The 22131-nt window shown below is 37.3% G+C and overlaps 6 protein-coding genes across 6 annotated transcripts in view; 3 read left to right on the top strand and 3 right to left on the bottom strand.

The window, feature by feature from the left end:
- Nucleotides 1-1186, top strand: part of LOC109582606 (uncharacterized) — a 4341-nt gene extending 3155 nt beyond the window's left edge. The window contains exon 2 of the mRNA XM_019997427.1: nucleotides 56-1186. Coding sequence (XP_019852986.1) covers nucleotides 56-1051 — 996 coding nt within the window. The 3' untranslated portion in view covers nucleotides 1052-1186. The remainder of the gene's footprint in view (nucleotides 1-55) is intronic.
- A 54-nt stretch (nucleotides 1187-1240) lies between these two features.
- Nucleotides 1241-2962, top strand: LOC105312979 (probable G-protein coupled receptor 157). Its single transcript, XM_011406040.2, has 3 exons — nucleotides 1241-1980; nucleotides 2306-2503; nucleotides 2588-2962. Exons 1-3 carry the CDS (start codon nucleotides 1264-1266, stop codon nucleotides 2801-2803), a joined length of 1131 nt encoding a protein of 376 aa, XP_011404342.1. The 5' UTR covers nucleotides 1241-1263; the 3' UTR covers nucleotides 2804-2962.
- Nucleotides 2963-3065: 103 nt separating this feature from the next.
- On the bottom strand, nucleotides 3066-3974 carry LOC105312978 (NAD(P)H azoreductase-like). The gene has a single exon (XM_011406039.1). The coding sequence runs from the start codon at nucleotides 3972-3974 to the stop codon at nucleotides 3066-3068; it is 909 nt and encodes a 302-aa protein (XP_011404341.1).
- A 274-nt stretch (nucleotides 3975-4248) lies between these two features.
- On the bottom strand, nucleotides 4249-12310 carry LOC100636284 (GRAM domain-containing protein 1B-like). Its single transcript, XM_019997402.1, has 22 exons — nucleotides 12047-12310; nucleotides 11741-11791; nucleotides 11623-11677; nucleotides 10867-11002; nucleotides 10500-10603; nucleotides 10182-10277; nucleotides 9992-10107; nucleotides 9049-9142; nucleotides 8862-8961; nucleotides 8204-8442; nucleotides 7708-7810; nucleotides 7160-7303; nucleotides 6878-7047; nucleotides 6309-6450; nucleotides 5560-5613; nucleotides 5324-5445; nucleotides 5075-5198; nucleotides 4968-5013; nucleotides 4861-4905; nucleotides 4628-4786; nucleotides 4440-4563; nucleotides 4249-4377 (listed from the first exon to the last, which is right to left on the bottom strand). Exons 1-22 carry the CDS (start codon nucleotides 12220-12222, stop codon nucleotides 4306-4308), a joined length of 2472 nt encoding a protein of 823 aa, XP_019852961.1. The 5' UTR covers nucleotides 12223-12310; the 3' UTR covers nucleotides 4249-4305.
- An 8-nt stretch (nucleotides 12311-12318) lies between these two features.
- On the top strand, nucleotides 12319-13437 carry LOC100636157 (TM2 domain-containing protein almondex-like). Its single transcript, XM_003387060.3, has 5 exons — nucleotides 12319-12602; nucleotides 12712-12804; nucleotides 12867-12933; nucleotides 13010-13085; nucleotides 13138-13437. Exons 1-5 carry the CDS (start codon nucleotides 12351-12353, stop codon nucleotides 13301-13303), a joined length of 654 nt encoding a protein of 217 aa, XP_003387108.1. The 5' UTR covers nucleotides 12319-12350; the 3' UTR covers nucleotides 13304-13437.
- LOC100634022 (uncharacterized) lies at nucleotides 13356-22098 on the bottom strand. Its single transcript, XM_003387044.2, has 18 exons — nucleotides 21972-22098; nucleotides 21748-21835; nucleotides 21298-21622; nucleotides 20926-21224; nucleotides 20735-20793; nucleotides 20593-20666; nucleotides 20447-20547; nucleotides 19936-20366; nucleotides 19723-19810; nucleotides 19375-19556; nucleotides 17504-17825; nucleotides 14837-16937; nucleotides 14658-14745; nucleotides 14491-14596; nucleotides 14331-14428; nucleotides 13979-14281; nucleotides 13829-13929; nucleotides 13356-13702 (listed from the first exon to the last, which is right to left on the bottom strand). The coding sequence occupies exons 1-18, from the start codon at nucleotides 22089-22091 to the stop codon at nucleotides 13561-13563; spliced, it is 5028 nt and encodes a 1675-aa protein (XP_003387092.2). The 5' UTR covers nucleotides 22092-22098; the 3' UTR covers nucleotides 13356-13560.
- Nucleotides 22099-22131: the final 33 nt, after the last annotated feature.

Genomic DNA, 22131 nt, shown 5'->3' with positions numbered 1-22131 from the left:
CTTACTCTATGTTTGGATAACATTGTATGATAAAAGTTACAAGTGTGTAGTATTGGTTACTAGACCATTTCATCGTTGCATGGCTCGCCTCTGGAGTATGACTGGCATTGAACCATCTTTTACTCACTCTATAGCATCAATATATATACTCTGCTTCACTCAGTTAGCTCTAATATCCTTTAAATTACTTCGTTTTAGTCCAACTGACCATTTGTTTTTTTTCTACGATGCTAATCAAAAATATTTTGAGGGACCTCATATAGCAGCAACTTTATTTTCTGTTTTAATTTTATTGCTTTTTATACTCCTTCCTACACTTTATTTACTCCTTTATCCATTCAAATGGTTTCATAAGTTATTGGATTGGTTACATTTGAGGAAACAGCTACTGATATCACTGGGTGATGTGTTTACTGGTCCTTATAAGAATGGAACTAATGGCACCTATGATTATCGTTTCTTTGCCGGGTTATATCTATTGGTGAGAATAATTGCCTTGGCTCTTCTCTTGATAGTTCTACCAGCATCATATCCATGTTATTACTTTGGACCATCTGCAGCCTTCATTGCATCTATATTGGCAATAATGATTACAATATTTCGACCTTTCCAAAGAAATATTCATAGTTTTTTTGAAGTACTATTCTTGTATTTCATAATAATTTTCATTTATGCTTCATTTACTTCGAATCTAAATCATACACCATTAGCATTATCCTGGTCATCATTATCATCAGTATTTTTTAGTGGTCTGATATTTGGAATAATTTTACCAATATACATAATGTCAATGTTCGGCAAAAAAATTTTCTACTACTACAAACGTCGTAAGGATACTTTGCGAGTTAATACTGAGGAAGGAGATGATAATGAGCCATTAGTCGTTGATGAAGATTGGATTGCCGATCGTATGGAGAATCCACAAAAATATAATGAACGACATGTTCCTGTTAGACTGGATGATCTTACAAGAGATACTGATGAACCTACTGATGAACCTACTGATGAACCAATTGCTATTGATAAAGCTGCTACTTATGGGAGTGTGTAATCATATTACAGTCTTAATCCAGTATAGACAACTGGAAAACTTTAAGTGATACATTTTTGCACTGTGAATGTAACTATCAATGCTATTTTTATTTAGAATTCTATATTTTTAGTGGTTGGTTTATTGATAATTATTATGCAAAAAAATTAATGTAAAAGTTATGAATTTTTAAAAGTTAATTTTATTAGAGCTATCCACAAATTCCTAAGAAGATGGTGGGAAATACTTCCACCTTTCCCACTGTAGCTAACGTGACAGTGATGGCACCATTTACTCCTGACAAAGCCCTGAGGAGTGTCCTTGGGGTGACCTGTTGTCTCTCTATCTTGGGCTCGCTGGCAGTCATTCTCACCTACTTCTGTTTCAAAAGCCTGAGAACAACTCCACGACTGGTACTGGTTCATCTCTCATTCATGGACATGGGTGTAGGGCTGGCTAACTTGGTCGGGTTATGCGTCAATTTCGATTCTTACTACTTTCCCCATCCGTCTTCACCTGATTCGTATGAATTTGGACTTCCAAAACTAAACAACGTCTCTGGTGTCATACACTACAGTTGCATTGTCCAAGGATTTGCTGCCATCTACTTCACCTTGGGCTCTTTCCTGTGGACAATCAGCATGGCAGTATATCTCTACCTGAGGATAGTACACAACCAGTTGCCTGGAGCTGCCCGACGTGCTTTGTTTCTGTGCACCATCATCTCTTACACGCTGCCAATAGGAGTGGTAATGTGGGAAGGACTAACACGTAGACTAGGTTACTCTCCATTTTCAAGTGAGGGTTGGTGCGGTAATCAACTTATTGACCTTTCAACTGGGAAAAGACAAGTCCTAATGGATTTTTTCGGCTATCAAGTGTGGGTACTTATAATTTTCATCATCGTCCCTGTTCTCTATGTTTCAGCATTGTCCTTCATCTGTCAAGAGGTAAGCAATAACACACACACACACAAATTTAACACCTCAAAGTGTTAACAAGATGTGAACAAGCTTGTAAAAAATTAGAACTTGTGAACAAGCTTGTAAAAAATTTGTACTTTTTACAAGATGTGAACAAGCTTATAAAAAATTCAATTTTTTATTGATTTCAGTTATATTTATGTCCGAGAATAATTGGGCTAATCTCATTGATGGCAAATTTCAGTTAATCTATGCACACAATCATCACCATCACCATATATAGTGAAACCTATCTGACAAGCAAACTACAGTTATTGCAATTACAAAAACAATACTCTACACACACTTGTAGCTAAAGAAGACAAGATCACAGTTTGGTATAGCAAGAGACCTGTACAAGAAAGCACTGCATAAAATTGACTACAAGCTCTTACTGATTCCTGTTGCTTTCCTTCTTTTGAGAATATGGTCACAGATTGATGTTGCTATTTATGTTTACATCAAAACAAGTCTACCAACCTTTTGGCATGGACTGTTCACATATCTATCAGTAAGCTACTTATTGTCTGTAGCACTTAATTTTTAAAATTAAAGCAATGTTCACAAAACTCTTCAACTTTATTACTTTCATTAGGGTATTGGTGATTCTGGACAAGGATTCGTTAATGCCATACTATTTGTAGTTCTTACTAAGAAGGTAAGAGCAAAATTATTCCCCTGCTGTAAAAGACTTCGGAAAGAAGAGGATGAAACTAGCTCAATAAAAAAGCCGTTAGAAGGAAACTCTGCAAAATACGGACTGCAATATAAGAGTACAAGTAGACTCAATTCATTCTCGCCAATGTCTTGAGATTATTTTATTTTATTTTATATGAATAAAATTATGATTGAAATAAACATATTATCTTTGTGTCAACTAATACTAGGACGAGAAATTGTTTATGTAATGCCCATTTCCGATATACCCAATGAGTTATCACACTGTTTGTTATAAATGAAGCAAAAGTAATAATATTATTAGCAAAAAAAACAGCGAAAAGTAAAAAATAAATATGCAATACAGCATTACATAGTTATGACTTGATGCCAATCGAAGGATTAAATTATGTCCTTCATTTAAAACTGGGAGCATTCTTGGTGACCCATTCCTTCATTGAGGTTGGCTCTTCTCCAGTCAGTGACCTTAAGGTGCAAGTGTCTCCTACAGTAAGGATTGAATCTCCTTCTTCAATCAGTTCCAGCATCTCAAGTATTCCATCAACGTGCCATTCAGACCAACCCTTACCCACCATTGCTTGCTTTGCTGTCTCAGGTGGAACTTGAACAAACTTGACTTCTTTTCCCAATGCTTCGGTGAAGGCAGCTGCTAGCTCTGCATTAGTGTAACAGTCGCTGTGCATGTTGTACTCTTTTCCATTGTGTTTGGAGTAATCAGTTAGGATCGCTGCAGCAGCTTTAGCAGCATCTTCAACGGCAACGTAGATTGCTGGCTTGTCCGGAGATTGGGAAGCATAAAAAGTTGACTGATCCACAATTGTATCTTTTTTCCCAAAGTTGTTTTCCATGAATATGGATAAACGGAGAAAGGCGTAAGGAACGCCAAGCTTGGGGATTTGACTGTCAATCTCATGATACTGTTTACCAAAAATAGTGCAAGTTGGTAGATATTCTACCCTTCCATCAGGGTGAGTCATACTTGGAGCACTGACAATGAGAATGAACTTGACTCCAGCTTCCTTAGCAGCTTCTGCAGTCTTAATAGTCAGTGCAGCTCTGTCTTCAGCCGTAGGAGTGACAATGAAAACAGCATCAACATCTTTGAGAGGCTCCCTGAGCTGATCCTTGTCACCCATTACTGCTTGAACAACAGTCACACCAGGCCTTGCTGGGATTTTGTCTGGATTGCGTACACCAGCTCTTATCTCTACTTTATCAGCATACCTTGCAGCCAGGACTCCAACTGTAGCAGATCCAATATTACCCGAGGAACCAGTAACCAGTATGATTGGTTTTTCTGCCATTTTTAATGCTTTTAGTGTAGTCTAGAGCTTAGTCCAAGTCAAGACAATGTGTATTTCAAGTGATTAGTTCCTTGGAATAATGAGCTATTTATTGCCATAGACCTGTATCTATATCCTGGTCATACTGTAACCTGCAGTGAGCCACATAGTCTACATCAGTCATTAGACCATTCCTCTATTAGGACATAATGATTGTAACTAAACATTAATAATAAGAGTAGATATTTGAAGCCAGGAGCATTATTAATTTGTAGATAATTTCAATTGAGGAACATTTTGATTAAAAAACAATATATTATATAAAATAATAACAATAGTATAATTATACTAATCATTGAGTTTTGTTATGAAGTTCTAGATGATTCTCAATTATTTTCCTTGTCTTCTGTATAGTTAATTCAACCTAGAGGAGGATGTGCAACATTTTGTTGGATCATTCTCATCATTCATTCTTGTGTTCCTTACCTGTTGCATAGCATTGTGAATCTCTCTTAATACCTGACTCACAGCTTTCTGATCAGTCTCTCTCTGTCTCCACAAACTTTGTACTAATTTTATCCAATCTTCATGCTTAGTGGGCCACTCCTCACTAGAAAATAGAAATGCAACAAAACAATGAATTCCCACAGCAACTGTGACAATATAGTACTAACATTGAGGAAGGGGAGAGGGTGGTTGGCTGAGGTTGTCCTTGGGATAAAGAAGAAGAAGAAGATGGAAAAGATGAGGAAGGAGAAGAAGGAGTAGAAGAAGATTGATATGTGATTAACTGATGATAGAGTGCAATGTTTGATAGCATTAACAATGATAATCTATAAAAGAGAGAGAAGGAAAGAAAGGATGAGAGCCATATACTATAACTGTCAATCAAACACTAAAATCTTACAGAATAGCAAGACCAAGCATTGTTCTAGAACATGTTCTGGTAACTCTACAAAAATAAAATACAAAAATTATAATTATAATCCAATTCACTAGCCAGCAGAACCATACCTTAATTTATTACTACTTTTGTCTCCACTGAATGAAGATACCGTGTCTGAATATTTTTAAAAAATAAAAATAAGTATTAAGTATTAAAACTATATTAAATACATTACCTTCTTCGGAGACTTTATTATCAAATGACTTCAAGCTCAAACGGCTGGACATGCTGCCACGCCTCTTTTTCAAACCACTCCCACTTTCCTCATCGACTGCCACTAGTGGTAACTGCTGATTAGCCTATTAGAAATACCAATCATTACATTATACATTTTAAAAAGATAAAAACCAATACTGTGCACTGCACAAGTACCATAATATAAATGTACATGTACATACATACATGCAAATACAATAGGTAGTACCTTGACGGTTACATTACTGCTAGTGGTGGATATTGATTTCTTGTGTCGTCTACGAGGAGTTCTCCTCATCTTCTGGAGTCTCTTAGCAGGTAGATTAACCAGGTACTCTTTCAAAGCTGTGTCTATTAATAATAATAATAATAATAATAATAATAACAACACTGTATTTCATAATAATAATAATAATAATAATAAATAAATTATTACTAAAATTATTAAAATTAATACTTGCCTACCTAAATGGCTATAGTATGATCTAAGACCATCCCCAGCATTCCTCTCAATAAGATCTGAAAAAATAAATAAAAAATAATAAACATATATATATATATATATATATACCCATAGCATATACTGTACATGTCTCATAATTCAATTCCTACTTTATTACCACTCTCTCTCTCTCAGGGTCTCCCAGAAAGCATACTAAGTGACAGCGCTTCAATATCGAGCAACTTTAAAAATTCGTAAAAAATTCAAATTTGATTGGAATCAGTTCAAACTTTTTAGACAACATAAGTACATGTATATGTATCAGGAAAAATTATAAAAATGAAGAATTCTTACCTTTTCATTTTTGGCATAATTTGGCTCGAGACCATGTACTATAGTACAGGGACTTTGGTCTGGTTTTTTAGTAACTTTTAAAATTCGCAAAAAAAAAAATTAAATTTGATCGGAATCAGCTCAAACTTTTTACACAACATAAGTACATGTATATGTATCAGAAAAAATTATAAAAATGAAGAATTCTTACCTTTTCATTTTTGGCAAAATTTGGCTGGAGACCATGTACTATAGTACAGGGACTTTGGTCTGGTTTTTTAGTAACTTTTAAAATTTGTAAAAAAATTTAAGTTCGATCGGGATCAGTTTAAACTTTTTACACAACATAAGTACATGTACATACATGTATCAGCTGAGCACTATGCCAAAATCCCTTGGGAGACCCTGCTCTGAGTACTCTCTCTCTCTCTGTCATTACTTTTGACTACTCCCCAGCAGTTCTTCTTGAAGCATATGTTACCAGTGACTCTTAGTCTTGTCTTGTTGTGCGCCACACGCGTCATACAAAATGTACAAGAAACGTAAAAAGTGTCTCCATAAGGAATATTACTATTAACTACCTACAGAGAGAGAGGGGGGGGAGGGAGAGGGAGAGAGAGAGAGAGAAAGAAAGAAAGATAAAGAGAGAGAGAGAGAGAGAGAGAGAGAGAGAGAGAGAGAGAGAGAGAGAGAGAGAGAGAGAGAGAGAGAGAGAGAGAGAGAGAGAGAGAGAGAGATTAAAAGATAAAGTGACTGATGTCACAAAGAGATCAATGTATATAGCAGCAGCCAAGACAAATAGGAAACTACTTAAGGAGATAAACTGAAACAAATAAACAAGCCACTGTCTTTTAAGCGACCATCAAAGTTACATGTACATGTATATAGTGATAATAATTAAACTAATACATGAAGCAGGATCAGATTACCCAACAATATAGTAAATAATAAATAAATGAATAATAAATGAAATATTACAACCAATATTATTGTTCCCACTCCACTTACATCAGTATTAACAACATGCCTTACTCCAGGCTGACCAATCTTAGAGTAGACCTGATGCTCAACGCATGGCGAGTACTTGGGACCAAAGGAGTAGTTGAGGGAGAGGGTGTAAGTGATATCTCTAATCCTTGAATTGTCAGCTTGTGTAGTCCATTCACCTACTTCAAGATCTGAGAAGAGAGAGAGAGACAGAGAGAGAGAGGGAGAGAGGGAGAGAGAGAGAGGGAGGAAGTCAGAGAATTAAGATGAATTAAATGTGTCATTTGTTTGTCCCAGTCTCACTTGTTGTCTTCCTTGCTTTGAATAAATCTCTAAAGAAGTCAGACCCAGTGAACAGGAGCTGGAAGATATGCTCCACGTCAGTGTTGTATATCTCATTGAGAATAGTCCGACCATTGTGCTCTGTACAGCCACAGGAGACCTCACCTGTAAAGGAGAGAGAGAGACCACATAATGTCAGGTACATGTATGACATCAAATGAGAGTAATTGACCCTCAGTATAAAGGAAACAGATTAAATACATTATTAGAAGTATGCGTGTTCACTGTGTTGTAGACATGAGTATGTGCTATACTATAGACAGACGGTCTGGTCATCTATCAACTGATTATGTAGCTATTTACGCCAATATCCAGTTAATGAGGGTCCAGAGGGAAAACAACTAATCAGTTTGTGAGTGAAATACATTTTTAAAATAATAATAATTAGGCATATATATATATACACGTACATGCATAACAAGAGTAAATGCTACATCTTTGATTCATAATAGAAACAGGATTCCCATATTATAATAAGTTTGTAATAGTTATTGTGTATTTTATCAAACCTTGATCATCGGGTAAAGTTGATTGCTCGTATTCTTCGGAACTTGCAGCACCTTTCCCTTCTCTGTCATCCTCTCCTCTTACCCCAGAGTCTTTGTGAGAGCTCTAAACAGTAAAAAGAGACCGAGGAAGTGATATAATATGTATTTTAAAGTGTAAAGTAAACCAAATGAAACAGAGAAAGATAACAGTATGTGTCTTTAGTGAATGGTGCAAAGTATAAAATAGTAATTAAACACAGCACAATGAATTTATATTACTATACTTATAAGCTAGCCAAAATTTACAGCATTATATTAAACACAATTATAAAATTATGAACAGCTGTTATATTTAATTTTAAATGACATTGCAATAATTTTATAGCAGTTATATTCCAATAAAATAAATAAATAAATAAAATAACAATGAGTCTGCATCATTCATTCAACCATTATACCTACATTATAACTGCAATACAATACTCATGTCCATAGCCCCCTCCTCCACACACAATACCTGTATCATAGCTACTTCAGTAGAGCCAGTCTCAGTACTGGTCTGTGTATTGTCACTGATGACAGACATTGCAGGGCCTGGTATTGAAGGGGCAGTTGGAGTGCTGGCATCTTTAGGGTCCCCTCCTCTAGTTTCTATTGGTGTAGCTATTGGCTTAGTGACAGTAGGGGTAGCCATTGTCTCAGCTAGAGCTGTCTGTCCTCCAGAGGAGGACCTCATTCTTGCTGAATCAGAGGAACCTTTAGTAGAAGGGGATACATCAGAGAGAGAGGAATCAAACTCCATTAAACACACACACAGCCACACACACTCTCTCTCTCTTTTCTTGCAGCAACTAAGCTACTACTGCAGTTTGTACTACAAATCCCACCCACTGGAGTGAGTCACAAGGCCATAGGAAGTGATGCTACTGAATTAGTTTGGCTTTGATAAGCAGCTTATCCTTTGAAGTGGTCATACAGATGTGGTCATACTAATAGTAGTGCTAAACAATCGCTTTTACACACACGCACTCTTATTCCTGGCAAAAGAAACACATTTATAGCTGTCATGGCAACAACTAGATGGGAAATGACTATGCATGTCCATACAAATGATGACCATATATGGTGATATGTCACCCGCTTAGACCAAGCGTTGCTGTGTTGCTGTCACTGACTTTGTCTAGTGATTGGACGTGGGGAGCGTGTCCCTTCCGTTAGAATTGCTGAAGTTACTTGACCGATTTCAAGATGGGTTGTCATGGAGTTGTGTCTTGACTAAAGAGAGAAAGAGAGAGAGGAGGAGGGAGGGAGAGAGGGAGGATAAGAAGCAGTTTAGATAAAGAAAGTATAATCTTCACTCACAAATCTTCCAGAGGAACTACTGCTCAGTGAGTCATCGTTTGGTCCCCATAAATCCTCACACGTACCAACATCGGTTGAATCGCCCCACGTCTTCCTATTAATAACCATTATACATAAGAGTAATCTTTTAAAATCATTCATGCTATACATGAACAATGTACCTAATGTGGATAAGGGTTCCAATCAAAATTTGAAGATTGGTATTTCATGAAAAATGGCTAGGAGAGAATTCTCTATTTTTATGATTTTGTCCTGATACATATACATGTTTTTATGTTGTGTTGAAAGTTTCAGCTAATTCTGATCAAAATTGAATTTTTTACAAATTTTTGAAGTTGCTCCAAAATCGGACCAAAGTCCCTGTACTATAGTACAGGGTCTTTGGTCAAATTTCGCCAAAAATGAAAAGAAGAGAATTCTCCATTTTTATCATTTTTCCTAATACATATACATGTTCTTATGTTGTGTTCAAAGTTTCAGCTGATTCCAATCAAAATTAATTTTTTTACAAATTTTTGAAGTTGCTCTAAAATCAGACCAAAGTCCCTGTACTATAGTACAGGGCCTTCGGTCAAATTTCGCCAAAAATGGAAAGAAAAGAATTCTCCATTTTTATAATTTTTCCCGATACATATACATGTTCTTATGTTGTGTAGAAAGTTTCAGCTGATTCCAATCAAAATTGAATTTTTTACAAATTTTTGAAGTTGCTCCAAAATTGGACCAAAGTCCCTGTACTATAGTACAGGGTCTTTGGTCAAATTTCGCCAAAAATGAAAAGAAGAGAATTCTCCATTTTTATTATTTTTCCTGATACATATACATGTTCTTATGTTGTGAATAGAAAGTTTCAGCTGATTCCGATCAAAATTAAAATTTATAGGAATTTTTAAAGATGCTCAGAATTTGACAAATACCACTCCTCCTCATCTCCCATACATACCTTGCTGCCTTCACTAGTTCCAATGGATCAATGGGCTGATCCAGTAGACTATTCTGCCACACTTTAAATAAAATATTATACGTTAAATCTCTTTGGATAAGAGACGAGAATCCATACTATAAAGAGAAAAAAATTTTTTTATAACATCATTATTATTTGCATTGTATTCATTTTTATAATTTAAACTAACTTTCTCTACAGTGGTGGTGATGAGGATGGCATTAGGTATGACTAGAGCTGTCCTTTCTTTTGTAATTGAAGTAACTGTTACCAGCGGTATTGTCAACTAAAAGAAACAATTGTTACAAAATTATTATTATAAAACGAAATAAGGTATAAAAATACACATATAGCTCATGATCCAGTATTGAAAATATTGGTTTTAAAAATACTCCCAAATTATCATTATTATTATCATCAATGACATTATGCTACATTAAAATTTGAGCTGATTCCAATCAAGCTTTACTCCAGAAAATACCTAATTTGCTAACACTGACTGACTTACTAGTGTCTCCCATGAGAATATGTTAGCATAGAAACAGATCCAGTTCTGTGTCACATACAATCTGCCATGAATCAATATATCCCTCTGTAGCGCACAAGAATAATCTACAAAATTCATGTAATAATCACAAAAATCCTTTTAAACTGTATACATGTATATATATGCTATTTAGTTCAAAATTCAAATGCTTCATTTATACAAGAGACACCACAATTAAGTTTTATAGTCATAGCACTTTTGTTGCATCTCTTATCAACCAAATGTTATGCAGTCCAAACAAATCAGTTAGCAATTGCAACCATATATGTATTAATGGAGTAATGAAACAAAGTGATAAATGATAAGTATTATTAGCTTGTATTCTAACCATCAATGAGTTTCTCAGATGAAGGAAGCTGCTTGAATATCTTGTGTATCTCATTATTCTTCTCCCTGTGAGTCATAGCAAAACTGAATGGAAGCCAACCCGTGCCACTCTTGGGCTTAGGAGGACCAAAGAATTGCTAAAAGAACAAGAGAGAGAGAGAAAAGAGAGAAAGAAAGAGAAGAAAAAATCTACTATAAAATCAATATCAATAATAGTAATATCAATGAATATCAATAAAATAGCATGCTAAGCATGTACTGATCTCTACACTACACACAGACAGGCTACTACTAATCGCTGACAGTTTAAGAAGCAAACATAGCAACAAGGTGTAGACACCAAGTGATAAGTTTTGAATAACAGTAACAGAATCATAATCAATGGCGGCATCATAGTATACTTTAAAATAAGAACTGAGAAAAAATTAATGAACATATGGACATCACAGATTCACAGTACTAACTGACAATTTATGTAACATCACTACCATGTGAATGTAAACAGGAGGAGTTACACATACCAGAAAATGTTTTAAAGAGAGGCGCAATTTTCAAAATTACGCTTACGCGATTTGAGTGTATGTTTTCTAAAATGATTTTATATTTTTAAAAAAGATGCTCTCAACCTTTCTTTAGTAAATGCTAGCATACATCAAATCCAATACTCTGGTGAGATGACAAATATGGTAGTGTATATGTACATGTACATATACATGTACATGTATGGTCTAACTGAAGAGAATGTAACTGTACATACCCATGAGCCTTTATCCTTCTTTGACTTTTCTTTCTCTTTGTCTGAGCCTGATTGACTGTCCATAAAAGGAAGAGAGGGATTAGCCATAATGACATCTCTTGGGGGAAGATAGGCTTACTTGACTCCTGCGTCATCAGAATCTTCCTTCATTGATGTGGAGCGACTCCGCCTGTAATTACATGTTAAGTACATGTACTAACACAAATTATACATAAAAGGATGCAGAACACTAATGCCTAACATAATTTCAACTCTTGTATTATGCCTTATGCGAGGCCTTATGTTTCAGGTTGTAACAGGTTGCAATCTAAACCAGCCTTTACATGCACATGCACATGTACATACATGTACATGTATACACAATACAAGGTAGGGTGTGGTCAGTATTATATCTCCAAAAGGTGACGATGGATTGATTACATACCCAAATATTGATCTTTTGCCAGAGTTGGGCTTGGGGCTGGCTCCAGTGGCAGCAGCAGTCGTTACAGGATTATTGACTTCTAGCGAGTCCCTCCCTCCGCCCCCGCCAACGGAGCTACTGTTACTGGAGGACCGGGTAGGGGACCTATTAGAGAAATCTGTCGGTTTCTCAGCCATTAGTTCTATTAAGAAAAGAAAATATCAATCTTTTTTCAGACTTTTCTTTGTAAAAATTGAACTCTCCAGCTGGGTAACCACGCCCAATGCCCCTCCCAATATTTAATAGCAGCTCCTCCCACTCTACAATGGCAGCAGCAGATAGACTTCTTCTCGCTTTTCTTGTCTTTTTCCTCCTCTCCCTTCTCACCAGTGGGTCTGCTGGACAGGACCTGATAGAAGAAAGTGGCTCTGGTGATATGAACGTGTCCTGTCCGACTGATACTCCCTGCTCTGACCTCCCATACCGCTGCATATCCTGTAATCATGATAACGGGTCCTGTCTCTATGGCCAAGAAACCAATTTCACTTGCTCCCCGATCGAAGGAGTTGACTGTGAAGTAAGATATAGATGGATAGGGAATGGGGCTATTTGTTAAAACAAGATAAATAAAGCTTGATAGGACCTCTAGTGTGAATAAAATAAATGGATTTTTATTCTCATTGCAGGGTCCCACGTCTTTCAATATAATAGCAACATGTCGATATTGTTACCAGTTACCGGAGCCAATGACCTGCTGCTCTACCAACACTACATGTAACGTAAGAGACTGCACATGTTTTATGATTAGAATGACACTCTGATGCTTCTGATATATGTATAGGTGAAATCATCACCCAAGTCAATGTACATTTCAAACTGCACAGCATTAGATACTGAATATTGTATACGTGAGTTATTATTATTATTATTATTATTATTATTATTATTATTATTATTATTATTATTATTATCAATCTTCTTTAGCTCCTAGAGCATTCCAAAAGAGACTGCCATGCAATTATTCGACAGGAAAGAAATGGGGAGTGGCTTTCATATTAAGGTATGTATCGTTGAGTATAATACATGTCACATGACATTCACATGTTCTTTAGTGTCACACTCGGTGGATTTGGTGCCGACAGGTTTTACCTGGAGCAGTACGGATCGGCTGTTGGGAAACTACTGTCATTTGGTGGATTAGGGGTGTGGTCAATTATAGACGTTATACTGGTAGCGACTGGTTATTTAACTCCTGCAAACGGGTCTGCTTTCATTTAGATTAGATTTAATTATTATTTTTTTTGTTTATCTGTCAATCATTATTTTGTTCGTAAAGCATTGTATCTTTTTTTTTATTGATAATGTACATGTATTATTATTATTATCATTATAATAGTATAATAATATTACAATACAGTATAGTATAGTATAGTATAGTATAGTATATACCTCATAAAGGCTAGTATTATGATACAGTACGTAACAGGACCTCATGCACTTTAAGACGTCATGAAGTCCTCTAATATTATAAGTACTTATTGTTCAGGTTGACTTTGAGTATTTTTAAATACACTTCGAACAGCTGAAGTCTGTTGAGCTGTCCCTGTTACTATCAAGCCATCAAATATCCTAGCAATGGACACTGTGTCCTCCCTTACACTGCAATGCAAGAGAAAGCTATAGAGAAGAAGAGAGAAGACCATTGGCATAGGACAATATACACACACACACATACTGTTACTGTACTGCCTGATTGTAAGCATTAAAAAATGACTATAAAAAATGACATATTTCAAGACTAACTTTGATATGATTGACTGAAAGCAAGAGGCAGCATTGTCCCTTCTTACTCCAATGACTATACACGGTCTCACATCAGGGCCATCTTTATATAGATCATCCTCCTAATGATTCATTATTAAGATATAGTTAGGAATGGTAGCTATAGATTACTTTTAGTTTAGTATCGACAAGTAAGAGGAGCTCTTGTGCCATCTTTCTACTCAGTTGTGTCATAAGGATATCAGTCAAGCTGAAACCAGCTCGTGTCAATACATCAAGGACAATGATGAAAGACAGACAAGCATAAGAGGAGGATGAAGAGGCTGAAGGTGAGGAGAGATAGGAGGGAGGGAGGATCAGATAAGCATCTTCTGATAGCGGAGAAGTGGGCGGAGTCAGGCCCTCGTAAGGAGTCGATGTGACCTTTGACCTTGGAGAGAAAGGACCAGTACTGACTGATGGATCTGATGATACCTAACAAATGAACGTGAATTAAATGAAAAACAGGATAATCGTGTCTTACTTGATAATATTTGAGAAGAGCTGATGATAAAGTGTGAACACTGCCACAAGGGAAATAAAACTGAACGTCAGCCACAGCACTCATGAAGGTAGGAGAATCTGAGAGGAAATGAGGAATAATAATAACATGATAGGTCTATTAATGCTGGTATAATACTCACAGTAAATGGCTTTGGAGTAAGAGTTTGATGAATGAGTGAACAACTGGAGCTGATGAGCTAAATACCATACAGCATTATACCTCTCAACACAGACAGCAACTACAAGCTAAATTAATAATAATAGCATATAAAATAAAATACAATAATAATAATTCTACTCTTTAAACCTTATCAGATTGATCTCCTTCTGTCAGTTTCATTCCAACAAAATGGAATCCTGAGCGAGAAAGCTTTTCCAATACTTTAACCAACAACCTAAAAAGATTAGCATACAACAGCTGTAAGCAATCTTATTTTTAAAATGAATTGTACTCCATTTAAAATTCTCTTTTTCTCTCTCTCTTACGTCATGTGTGATATTGCTACAGTAAATACAGACAGAAGTGGTTCAGGATCAACAGATAGGCTAGAGAGAATGGCACAATCGTTAATCCAAGCAGGAGGAACAAGATGTGCCCACGGCCAGACATCAGAATCACTGAAGAGTTCCTTATCGATAAAGAAGAGTGTACTCAGATAGAAGGCTTTATTGAAATCGTCAGAACAAATTATCCTGGTTGACTTCCTGCTTCCCAATAAAATATCATAGTTATCGGAACCCTTGAGCAGTTTCCAGACCCTCTCGTTACAGCTGATCCCTCTCACAAGCAACAGCAAAACCGGTTTAGCAAACAGGCTATCAACCATTTCAGAGAACCCAGCAGAGGACTGGGGATAGGGGCAGAGCTGCTTGGCTTGAAAACGAGAGAGAGAAGGAACAATTTTAATACCCAGTAGCTCAAACCCACCCAAGCCTTCTTCGTCCCTTGATACTACAGGCTTACTGCTACTAACAAGAGAGTTGTTGGTGGAATGTGTACTGGCTTTATTAGGTCTACTGATAGCTGTGAGAGAATCAAGTGTATCTAGTGCATCAGTGAGTGAGTGGGTCCCTGACACTGCTATTAATGATATCTCTTCTTTATAGCTCTTATCCTCCAATAGAAGAGGAGAAGGTTTGGCTCCACTGCTACTGCTTGGAGTGAAGGTGTAGCTACCAATCACTTTCAGTGCATCCTCTGAAAAGTCTGTCACATGGAGCAAGCCACTAGATGGCAGAGAAGGATCTAGAATATTAGGATTACTAGCTGAAAGGTTCCTCAAGGATGAAGTGACTGTATTGAGTAGGAACTGAATGTGAGAGCTGGCATTCTCTCTTGCAAGAATAAGGAGGAGAGATGGGAGAGGAGGGAAACCAGACTCAGACTGGGAGGAAGAGAATGAGAGAGCATTATCATTGAGGCTAGGAGACATTGGAGAAGATGAAGAAGAAGAAGGAGTGAAATGACTAATGGAAGGCATTGGGATATTGAGGGAGAGAGCACGTTTAGGATTTAACCTAATCCTCTTGATGCCTAGAAGATCAAAACCAGCCTCACTCACAGAACTGAGGAGGGTGCTGTAACAAGATGGACCAACCAATGGAGACGCTACCAGGATGACTCTTGAATAAGGATAGACTAGCAATGCTGGCCTATTTGATATTAATGGAGGATAATCAATATCCTCAGGGAGAGGAATAACTACATCTTCTGATTCACTCTCGGAGAACCTCACCCTCTGCCTCTTACGTCTCTCCGACTTAGTAATGGCATCACTTACTCCAATTATGCTCCCACTCTTGAGGCAAGCACGACCGCCAAACCACTTAGCTAGCTCAAGGCCTCCCCAGTAAGAGTTACGGACACAAGACACTAGCGGAACACCTTTGCTGCTAGTTGAATTGGGAGAAGAGTTTCCTCCTCCATATTGAGCTGATAATGAGGCTGGATCTGTAATGAGAGCAAGGGAATGATCATCAGGTCCTATGATGTCAATGATACGTGAAATGGCATTGGGGCCTCTGAAAGACACAGCCAGGACTAACTGAGATGAGCTATCGTCACACAGTTCCTGCTTTATCGTATGAGACTTGTGTATTACTACAGGTGAGCCTTGCCCTGGGGTCTCTTCTGTTTTCTCATTTGCTATCTCTCTCTCTTTCAATGGAGCTAAAGGAAAGTGCTTATTAGTAGTAGTATCATAGACTAGTCTGAGTCCAACAATATCAAGGCCTTGCGTAGTTGCTTCATAAAGAAGATTGAAAACAACGCGAGTGTTACTCAAGTTAGTATGACTGATAGTACACACTGTTCTTTGCAATGGAGCAGTAGAGTGGATGGAATCAGCTGAGGGCAGGCAACGAAGAGAATAGAAAGTGTGAGAGTAGAAGCTGAGGGGAGTAGAAATAAGAGAAGAGTCAGTCTGGAGGGAGAGGAGGCATGAGAGAGGAGTAGTTGATAAAGAGTGGAGCTGAGAGAGTGTGTTCTCATTGAATGATGTCAGGTTTAAGATAGTCATCAATGGATTGATGATCTGAGCGAGACTAGAGCTTGATAATAATTGAGTGATTTCACAAGATCCTGTACCTAAAGATTAAAAAATCACATCTTTAAGTGGTCATTTACAGCCTTTGCATTGCCTTTGGTTTTTTATAGTAAATCTTCTTTTGCTGATTAAGCCAACTTTAGAGCAACTTCTAAAAAATCATTAAAAATCCAATTTTGATCTGAATCTGCTCAAACTTTCTACACAAAATAATAACATGCATATGCATCAGAAAAAATTATAAAAATGGAAAATTCTCTCTTACCCATTTTTGACGAAATTTGGCTAAAGTCCCTGTACTATTATAGTACAGGGTCTTTGGTCCGATTTTTGAGTAACTTTAAAAATTCATAATAAATCTAATTTTGATCGGAATCAACTCAAACTTTCTACACAACATAAGAACATGTATATCCATCAGAAAAAAATTATAAAAATGAAAAATTCTCTCCTAACCATTTTTGACAAAATTTGGCAGTCCCATTCTGTACTACAGCCTATGATCACTGGCCAAATTTTCGAGCAGTTTTCTTCAAATACAGCAATCAATGACAACACTTATTGACAACACATAATACATTTGTAGCTGACACGTTATAAAACTCACTTGTGATGGTCACTAAAATACAAGGAAGACCATCCACAACTGTCTGCTGTAACCCATTCACTATAAATGGCCTCCACAACACAGCAGAACCATCAGTCTCCTCTTCCTTTCCTTCAGGGCTAGTAGTATGCATTAAAGAGATGAGCCACGTGATGAGTATTGTGTGTAGAAGATGAGTGACACTGATACTGAGTGTGTGACTGGGTAGATCAACAGTGTCCATATCTATCAGTCCATTCTCAGTCAGTGGTAGTAGGAGGAGAGACTGGGTATCAGTAAGAGATGGATGGAATGAGAGGAGAGGATCAGAGAATGATACATCCTATAGAAAAGGTTCAGCATAACTTGAGCACATTTTGTATTATAATAAAGAGGCAAGGTCAGTAAAACTACACATGTGTAAGCAATACAAACTACATCACTATCATTGATGTTTGATTCAGAGGTGATACATTCTACAAAAATTTTTTATGCAAAAAAATTATTACAAAAAAACTATTACGAAAATAGCTCCAAAAATCCTATTAATCAGTTCAATCATTTCACATAAAGCTCATAGAGAGACACTTTAATGTCGCCAGATGAATTCTTTGAGCATATCCTCATCTCAAGCGGCTTGGTTACCCTTGAGCCAAGGTCCTTATGAAACCATGGAAGACCTGGAGCAGCACAACAGTCACCTTCAAGAGAGCCACATCCAGTTCCGTCCCACAATGGATCACTAGAGTATAATTTCCGCGATACCAAAGAACCGGAAATTCCTGACTCACAAAAATAGTCCTTACCCACAAATGAAGGAACTGACGATGGACTTCCACTTGAGCATGGACAATTTAAATAATGGGCAACATTATCGAAATTTCCTACCCCAAATGTCCAAATGTGCTTACGTGGTGTTGATCCATGAGTAAGACTGATACCATGAACATAGTTGCTATCAATAGAAGTTGAATGAGAGAAGCTATTGGCAGCACCGTATTGGTAGCCAACAATTCTACCACAAATTTGCTGATATCCACTCTGAGGTGGTGAAAAATACAAAGGACTGCAACCTGATGAAAACCCTCGGCCACAGGTTCTATAGTTTTCACTTGTACTATAAGAGAAAGCACTGGGGCAGGTCTGAGTAGGATCAGACATGTCAAGATAAGCAATCCTGGTCCATGCTCCAGTGATATTGCACAGCCCTTCCATCTGACAGTACACTGGTTGTGTCTTCCCATTCATGGTAGCAATGTTATAATAACCCGAGCCACTATTGGGCCAATTGTCTTTAATGTCCTGACAAGAAGAGGGAATGTAAGATGGAGGAGGCCATGAGAAAGCATCAATACTAGAACCATTCTTTTTTCTACTAGCAAGTTCTTTATAGGCAGCAGGCATGGCACTGACCAGTTGGTCAATCTTATACCCAAGAGCTTTACAGTTGCTGTTATTAGCACTAGACTCTAGTCCTGTACCTCCTCCACAGGATGCAGTGAAGGAAAACTCCTGACTAGTGGACAGAGCCACAGTCAGAGCTAACACCAGAAACAACGAGAGCATTTTAAAAAGACTATCTCTTAGACTAGACAGTGTATGTATGTGTGTGTGAGTAATATATGGAACATGTGCTAGAGAGCTATTGCGTGGAATGAGTCCAGCATTGTGTTGAGACAATGAGAGCCGGTAAGGAATTATTACAAGGAGGAATGGCCAGTGACCAGCTTGAAAAAACTGATGAGAAACAATGAATTATTATTAGTGGAGTCAGTGTTTTACAAATCAAAATAATAATAATGATAATAATAATAATGATAATAATAATAATGATAATAATAATAATAATAATAATAATATTATTATAATAATGATACACACTATAGGCTAACCTGATGGAAGAGTGGTGAGGTGTTTGGTACATTAAAGAGTGAAGGAGGTTTGCGTAGCTCTATCTTCTGCTGAAGGAACGACTTGACTCTCTCAAGACTCTTGACAACACTCTCAGCATCACCTTCACTGAGGGACCGACCAGGAGGAGGGAGGGTAGGGGGAGAGCCTTTGAAAGAAAGGACTAAAGAAGAAATGATGTGATAAGTGGGTTGGTTAAAATAATGGAACAGAATTTATTTTGGCACTTATAAAAACAATTCTTGTTAACAAAGATATACCATAGTCTAAGTAAATAAATAAGTGTAATATACGTGTATCTGTATATAGAGAGAGTGCATGCAACAAACTTGAATCATCATCACTGCTTTGAGTCAGACTATCCTTTCTGTCTCTGTGAGATAAAGACTTTCTAGACTTCTGTTGCTTATTAGCATCCTACATGCATAATAGCAAATATTCAAATGCGATACACATGTAACACAAAATAATCTAAATCTATAATGTACATTCACGTATGGAAATAATTGTAAACTTATTCTGTATAGTACCAATAAAATTACTTTTTTGGAGTCTTGAGATTTCTTTTTCTTTCCTTTACCTTCTCCATCGCTGCTGCTCCCGCTGTCCTTCCGACCACGCCCCTTTTGCCGCCTCTTATTCTCGTTCTCGCTGCCACTCCCACTATCATTTCGACCACATCCTTTGTGTTTCCTCCTCTTGGATTTCCCATCTTGTTTTGACTTTGCTCCTCCTCCTCCTCCTCCTTGAGAAGAGTTTTCAGGGCCAGCAAGTCCTTCCTGTGACGGGCTAGAGAAAACGTCATCTTCAGAGACACTCTCTGATGACGTCAAGCGAGTCCTGGGACTAGGAACGAGGGAAGAAGAGGGAGGGGTCTTCTTCGAGGAGGAAGGAGGAGGTAAGATAGAAGTCTCATTTGGAACAGGTAGAGTTTTTTCTAACACAGGTACTGGCTGAGAAGCTTTAGTGTCACCTGTGAAGTAATAAAAATTAAATAAATTAAAATAAAAAATACAGGCTACAAGTAATAAATAAGTACACATGTAAACTTACTCTCTCCTCCACTGGAGCTGGAGGTGTTTTTAAACTTTCGTCTCTCAATTTTCCACGAATGAGCGTCATAGCTCTCCTCCTCCTCCTCCCCCACACTGGACCTACTCACGTGACACATAAACTGAGAGTGACCCTCGCCCACTCACTTATTCCCTGAGAGCCTAAGGGCCATTAGCCTCTTGGCAGATGAACTCATCTCATCGTGTGATTCAGTATCAAACTGATGAAGAATAATATAGATCATAATAATTAATAATGATAATAATAATTCATAATAATACTACTAACATGCATCGTGTTTGTTGGACGAAGATCCAAATGTATAACATTCTGGTTATCAGGTTCAGCTATAAAAATGGCAAGAGAAAAATAAGACATTGATATTGTAAAATTAGGTTTCTCAATAAACAAATACTACAAATGAAAGCTGTGCTGTAGTATTGTGTGTGTGTGTGTGTGTGTGTGGATGTGTTCCTCACAATATTTTGATTTCTTATCTTCTTTGAAAGAAGAGCTGCTCCTTAAAATTGAGCGATACTCCTCAACCTGGGCCTCATTCAGGACACTAGCAGACTCCAATTGAGACATTAGCTCCTGGTTCGTAGAGACCAACGGCTGCCACTCAAACGAGGAAGACCCCTCCTCTTTTGTGGGTGTGGCCTCTCTAGACTCCGCCTCCTCCTTGATTACCTCCAGCATCATGTCGAGATCATCCTCGTTGATCTGATCAAAACAACTGCTCTGGAGTAAATGAGAACTGCCAGAGCCAGTTTCAGACCTGAAATTAAGTAAATTTAGGATAAAAATTAACTATTATTATTATTATTATTAAAAATTAAAAATTTACTAACGTTTTGTCATGTCTTTCATCAGTTCCTGTTCCTATTAACCTTGTTGCTTTATGATCGGGCGACACAGTGAGCCTCACATTAGCACTGCTGGTATTAAGTAGACCACTGGAAAGGAGGTCATCTTTTAGTCTTTGTAACTGTCCAGTGAGTGTTGCCTCTTGTACCATGGTCTCTGAGGACTCAAGAACACTGTAGAACTGAGACTGAAACTCGTTCCATTCCTTGTCCTGATCCTCATCCCTAGACTTGGGGATTTCATTCCCATTCTTGGCAAACTGGTCTTCGTCTTTTTTGTCATCAGTTTCAATATCGTGCACAACTATGTCTAATAATAATAATAATAATAATAATAATAATATATTATTATTATTATTATCATTATTATTATTACAATTGTAAATTCATAAAAATAATTTATCTCCTAATTTATATTGCATCATATTTTCACACCTTGTTCGTTGATATGATTCCTTGTCTCAGTATCCCCTCCTGTCACTGGCTTGCTCCCAGTTCTAGTGAATATAGTAACAGGTCCCTCCTGTAAGGAGTAATGTAGTTATATAAACGCTGGTATTAGTGATAGTAATTAATAACAAGGTGCGAGGTTGTTAGGTGTTGCAATGCATCTGTGAGGCACTTCTCTCAAGCACGAGTCTCATTCCTTTGCCTCTCACCTCTTCTTGTTCTTCTTCGCTGTCTAAATCTGCTATACTGAAATCAGCGGAGGGTAAAGAATCAGCAGATACCAATCCCTCCATTCCTATGTGAGTGTTTATAATCTTTATTAATAACATGCTCCGCCCACCATTCTTTAGCTCCCCACGTGATTACACG

This window comes from Amphimedon queenslandica, unplaced genomic scaffold, assembly GCF_000090795.2.
Source record: "Amphimedon queenslandica unplaced genomic scaffold, v1.1 AMPQUscaffold_13373, whole genome shotgun sequence".
NCBI classification, from domain to species: domain Eukaryota; kingdom Metazoa; phylum Porifera; class Demospongiae; order Haplosclerida; family Niphatidae; genus Amphimedon; species Amphimedon queenslandica.
The sequence above is the reverse complement of the archived record's forward strand: the minus strand, read 5'-3'. Positions and strand labels throughout refer to the sequence as shown.

Bases quoted from the DNA above. Each gene is read 5' to 3' on its own strand.
- LOC105312979 (XM_011406040.2), top strand. From the start codon at position 1,264: ATGGTGGGAAATACTTCCACCTTTCCCACTGTAGCTAACGTGACAGTG. The intron at 1,981-2,305 runs GTAAGCAATAAC...ACACACTTGTAG, and splicing joins TGTCCTTCATCTGTCAAGAG to CTAAAGAAGACAAGATCACA. The intron at 2,504-2,587 runs GTAAGCTACTTA...TACTTTCATTAG, and splicing joins GACTGTTCACATATCTATCA to GGTATTGGTGATTCTGGACA.
- LOC105312978 (XM_011406039.1), bottom strand. From the start codon at position 3,974: ATGGCAGAAAAACCAATCATACTGGTTACTGGTTCCTCGGGTAATATT.
- LOC100636284 (XM_019997402.1), bottom strand. From the start codon at position 12,222: ATGGCTGAGAAACCGACAGATTTCTCTAATAGGTCCCCTACCCGGTCC. The intron at 11,003-11,622 runs GTATGTACAGTT...TTGTTCTTTTAG, and splicing joins AGAAGGATAAAGGCTCATGG to CAATTCTTTGGTCCTCCTAA. The intron at 9,143-9,991 runs GTATGTATGGGA...GGTTATTAATAG, and splicing joins GAACTAGTGAAGGCAGCAAG to GAAGACGTGGGGCGATTCAA.
- LOC100636157 (XM_003387060.3), top strand. From the start codon at position 12,351: ATGGCAGCAGCAGATAGACTTCTTCTCGCTTTTCTTGTCTTTTTCCTC. The intron at 12,934-13,009 runs GTGAGTTATTAT...AATCTTCTTTAG, and splicing joins AGATACTGAATATTGTATAC to CTCCTAGAGCATTCCAAAAG. The intron at 13,086-13,137 runs GTATGTATCGTT...CATGTTCTTTAG, and splicing joins GGAGTGGCTTTCATATTAAG to TGTCACACTCGGTGGATTTG.
- LOC100634022 (XM_003387044.2), bottom strand. From the start codon at position 22,091: ATGTTATTAATAAAGATTATAAACACTCACATAGGAATGGAGGGATTG. The intron at 16,938-17,503 runs GTGAGTTTTATA...TTTAATCTTTAG, and splicing joins TATTTTAGTGACCATCACAA to GTACAGGATCTTGTGAAATC. The intron at 14,746-14,836 runs GTAAGAGAGAGA...TAATCTTTTTAG, and splicing joins GTAGCAATATCACACATGAC to GTTGTTGGTTAAAGTATTGG.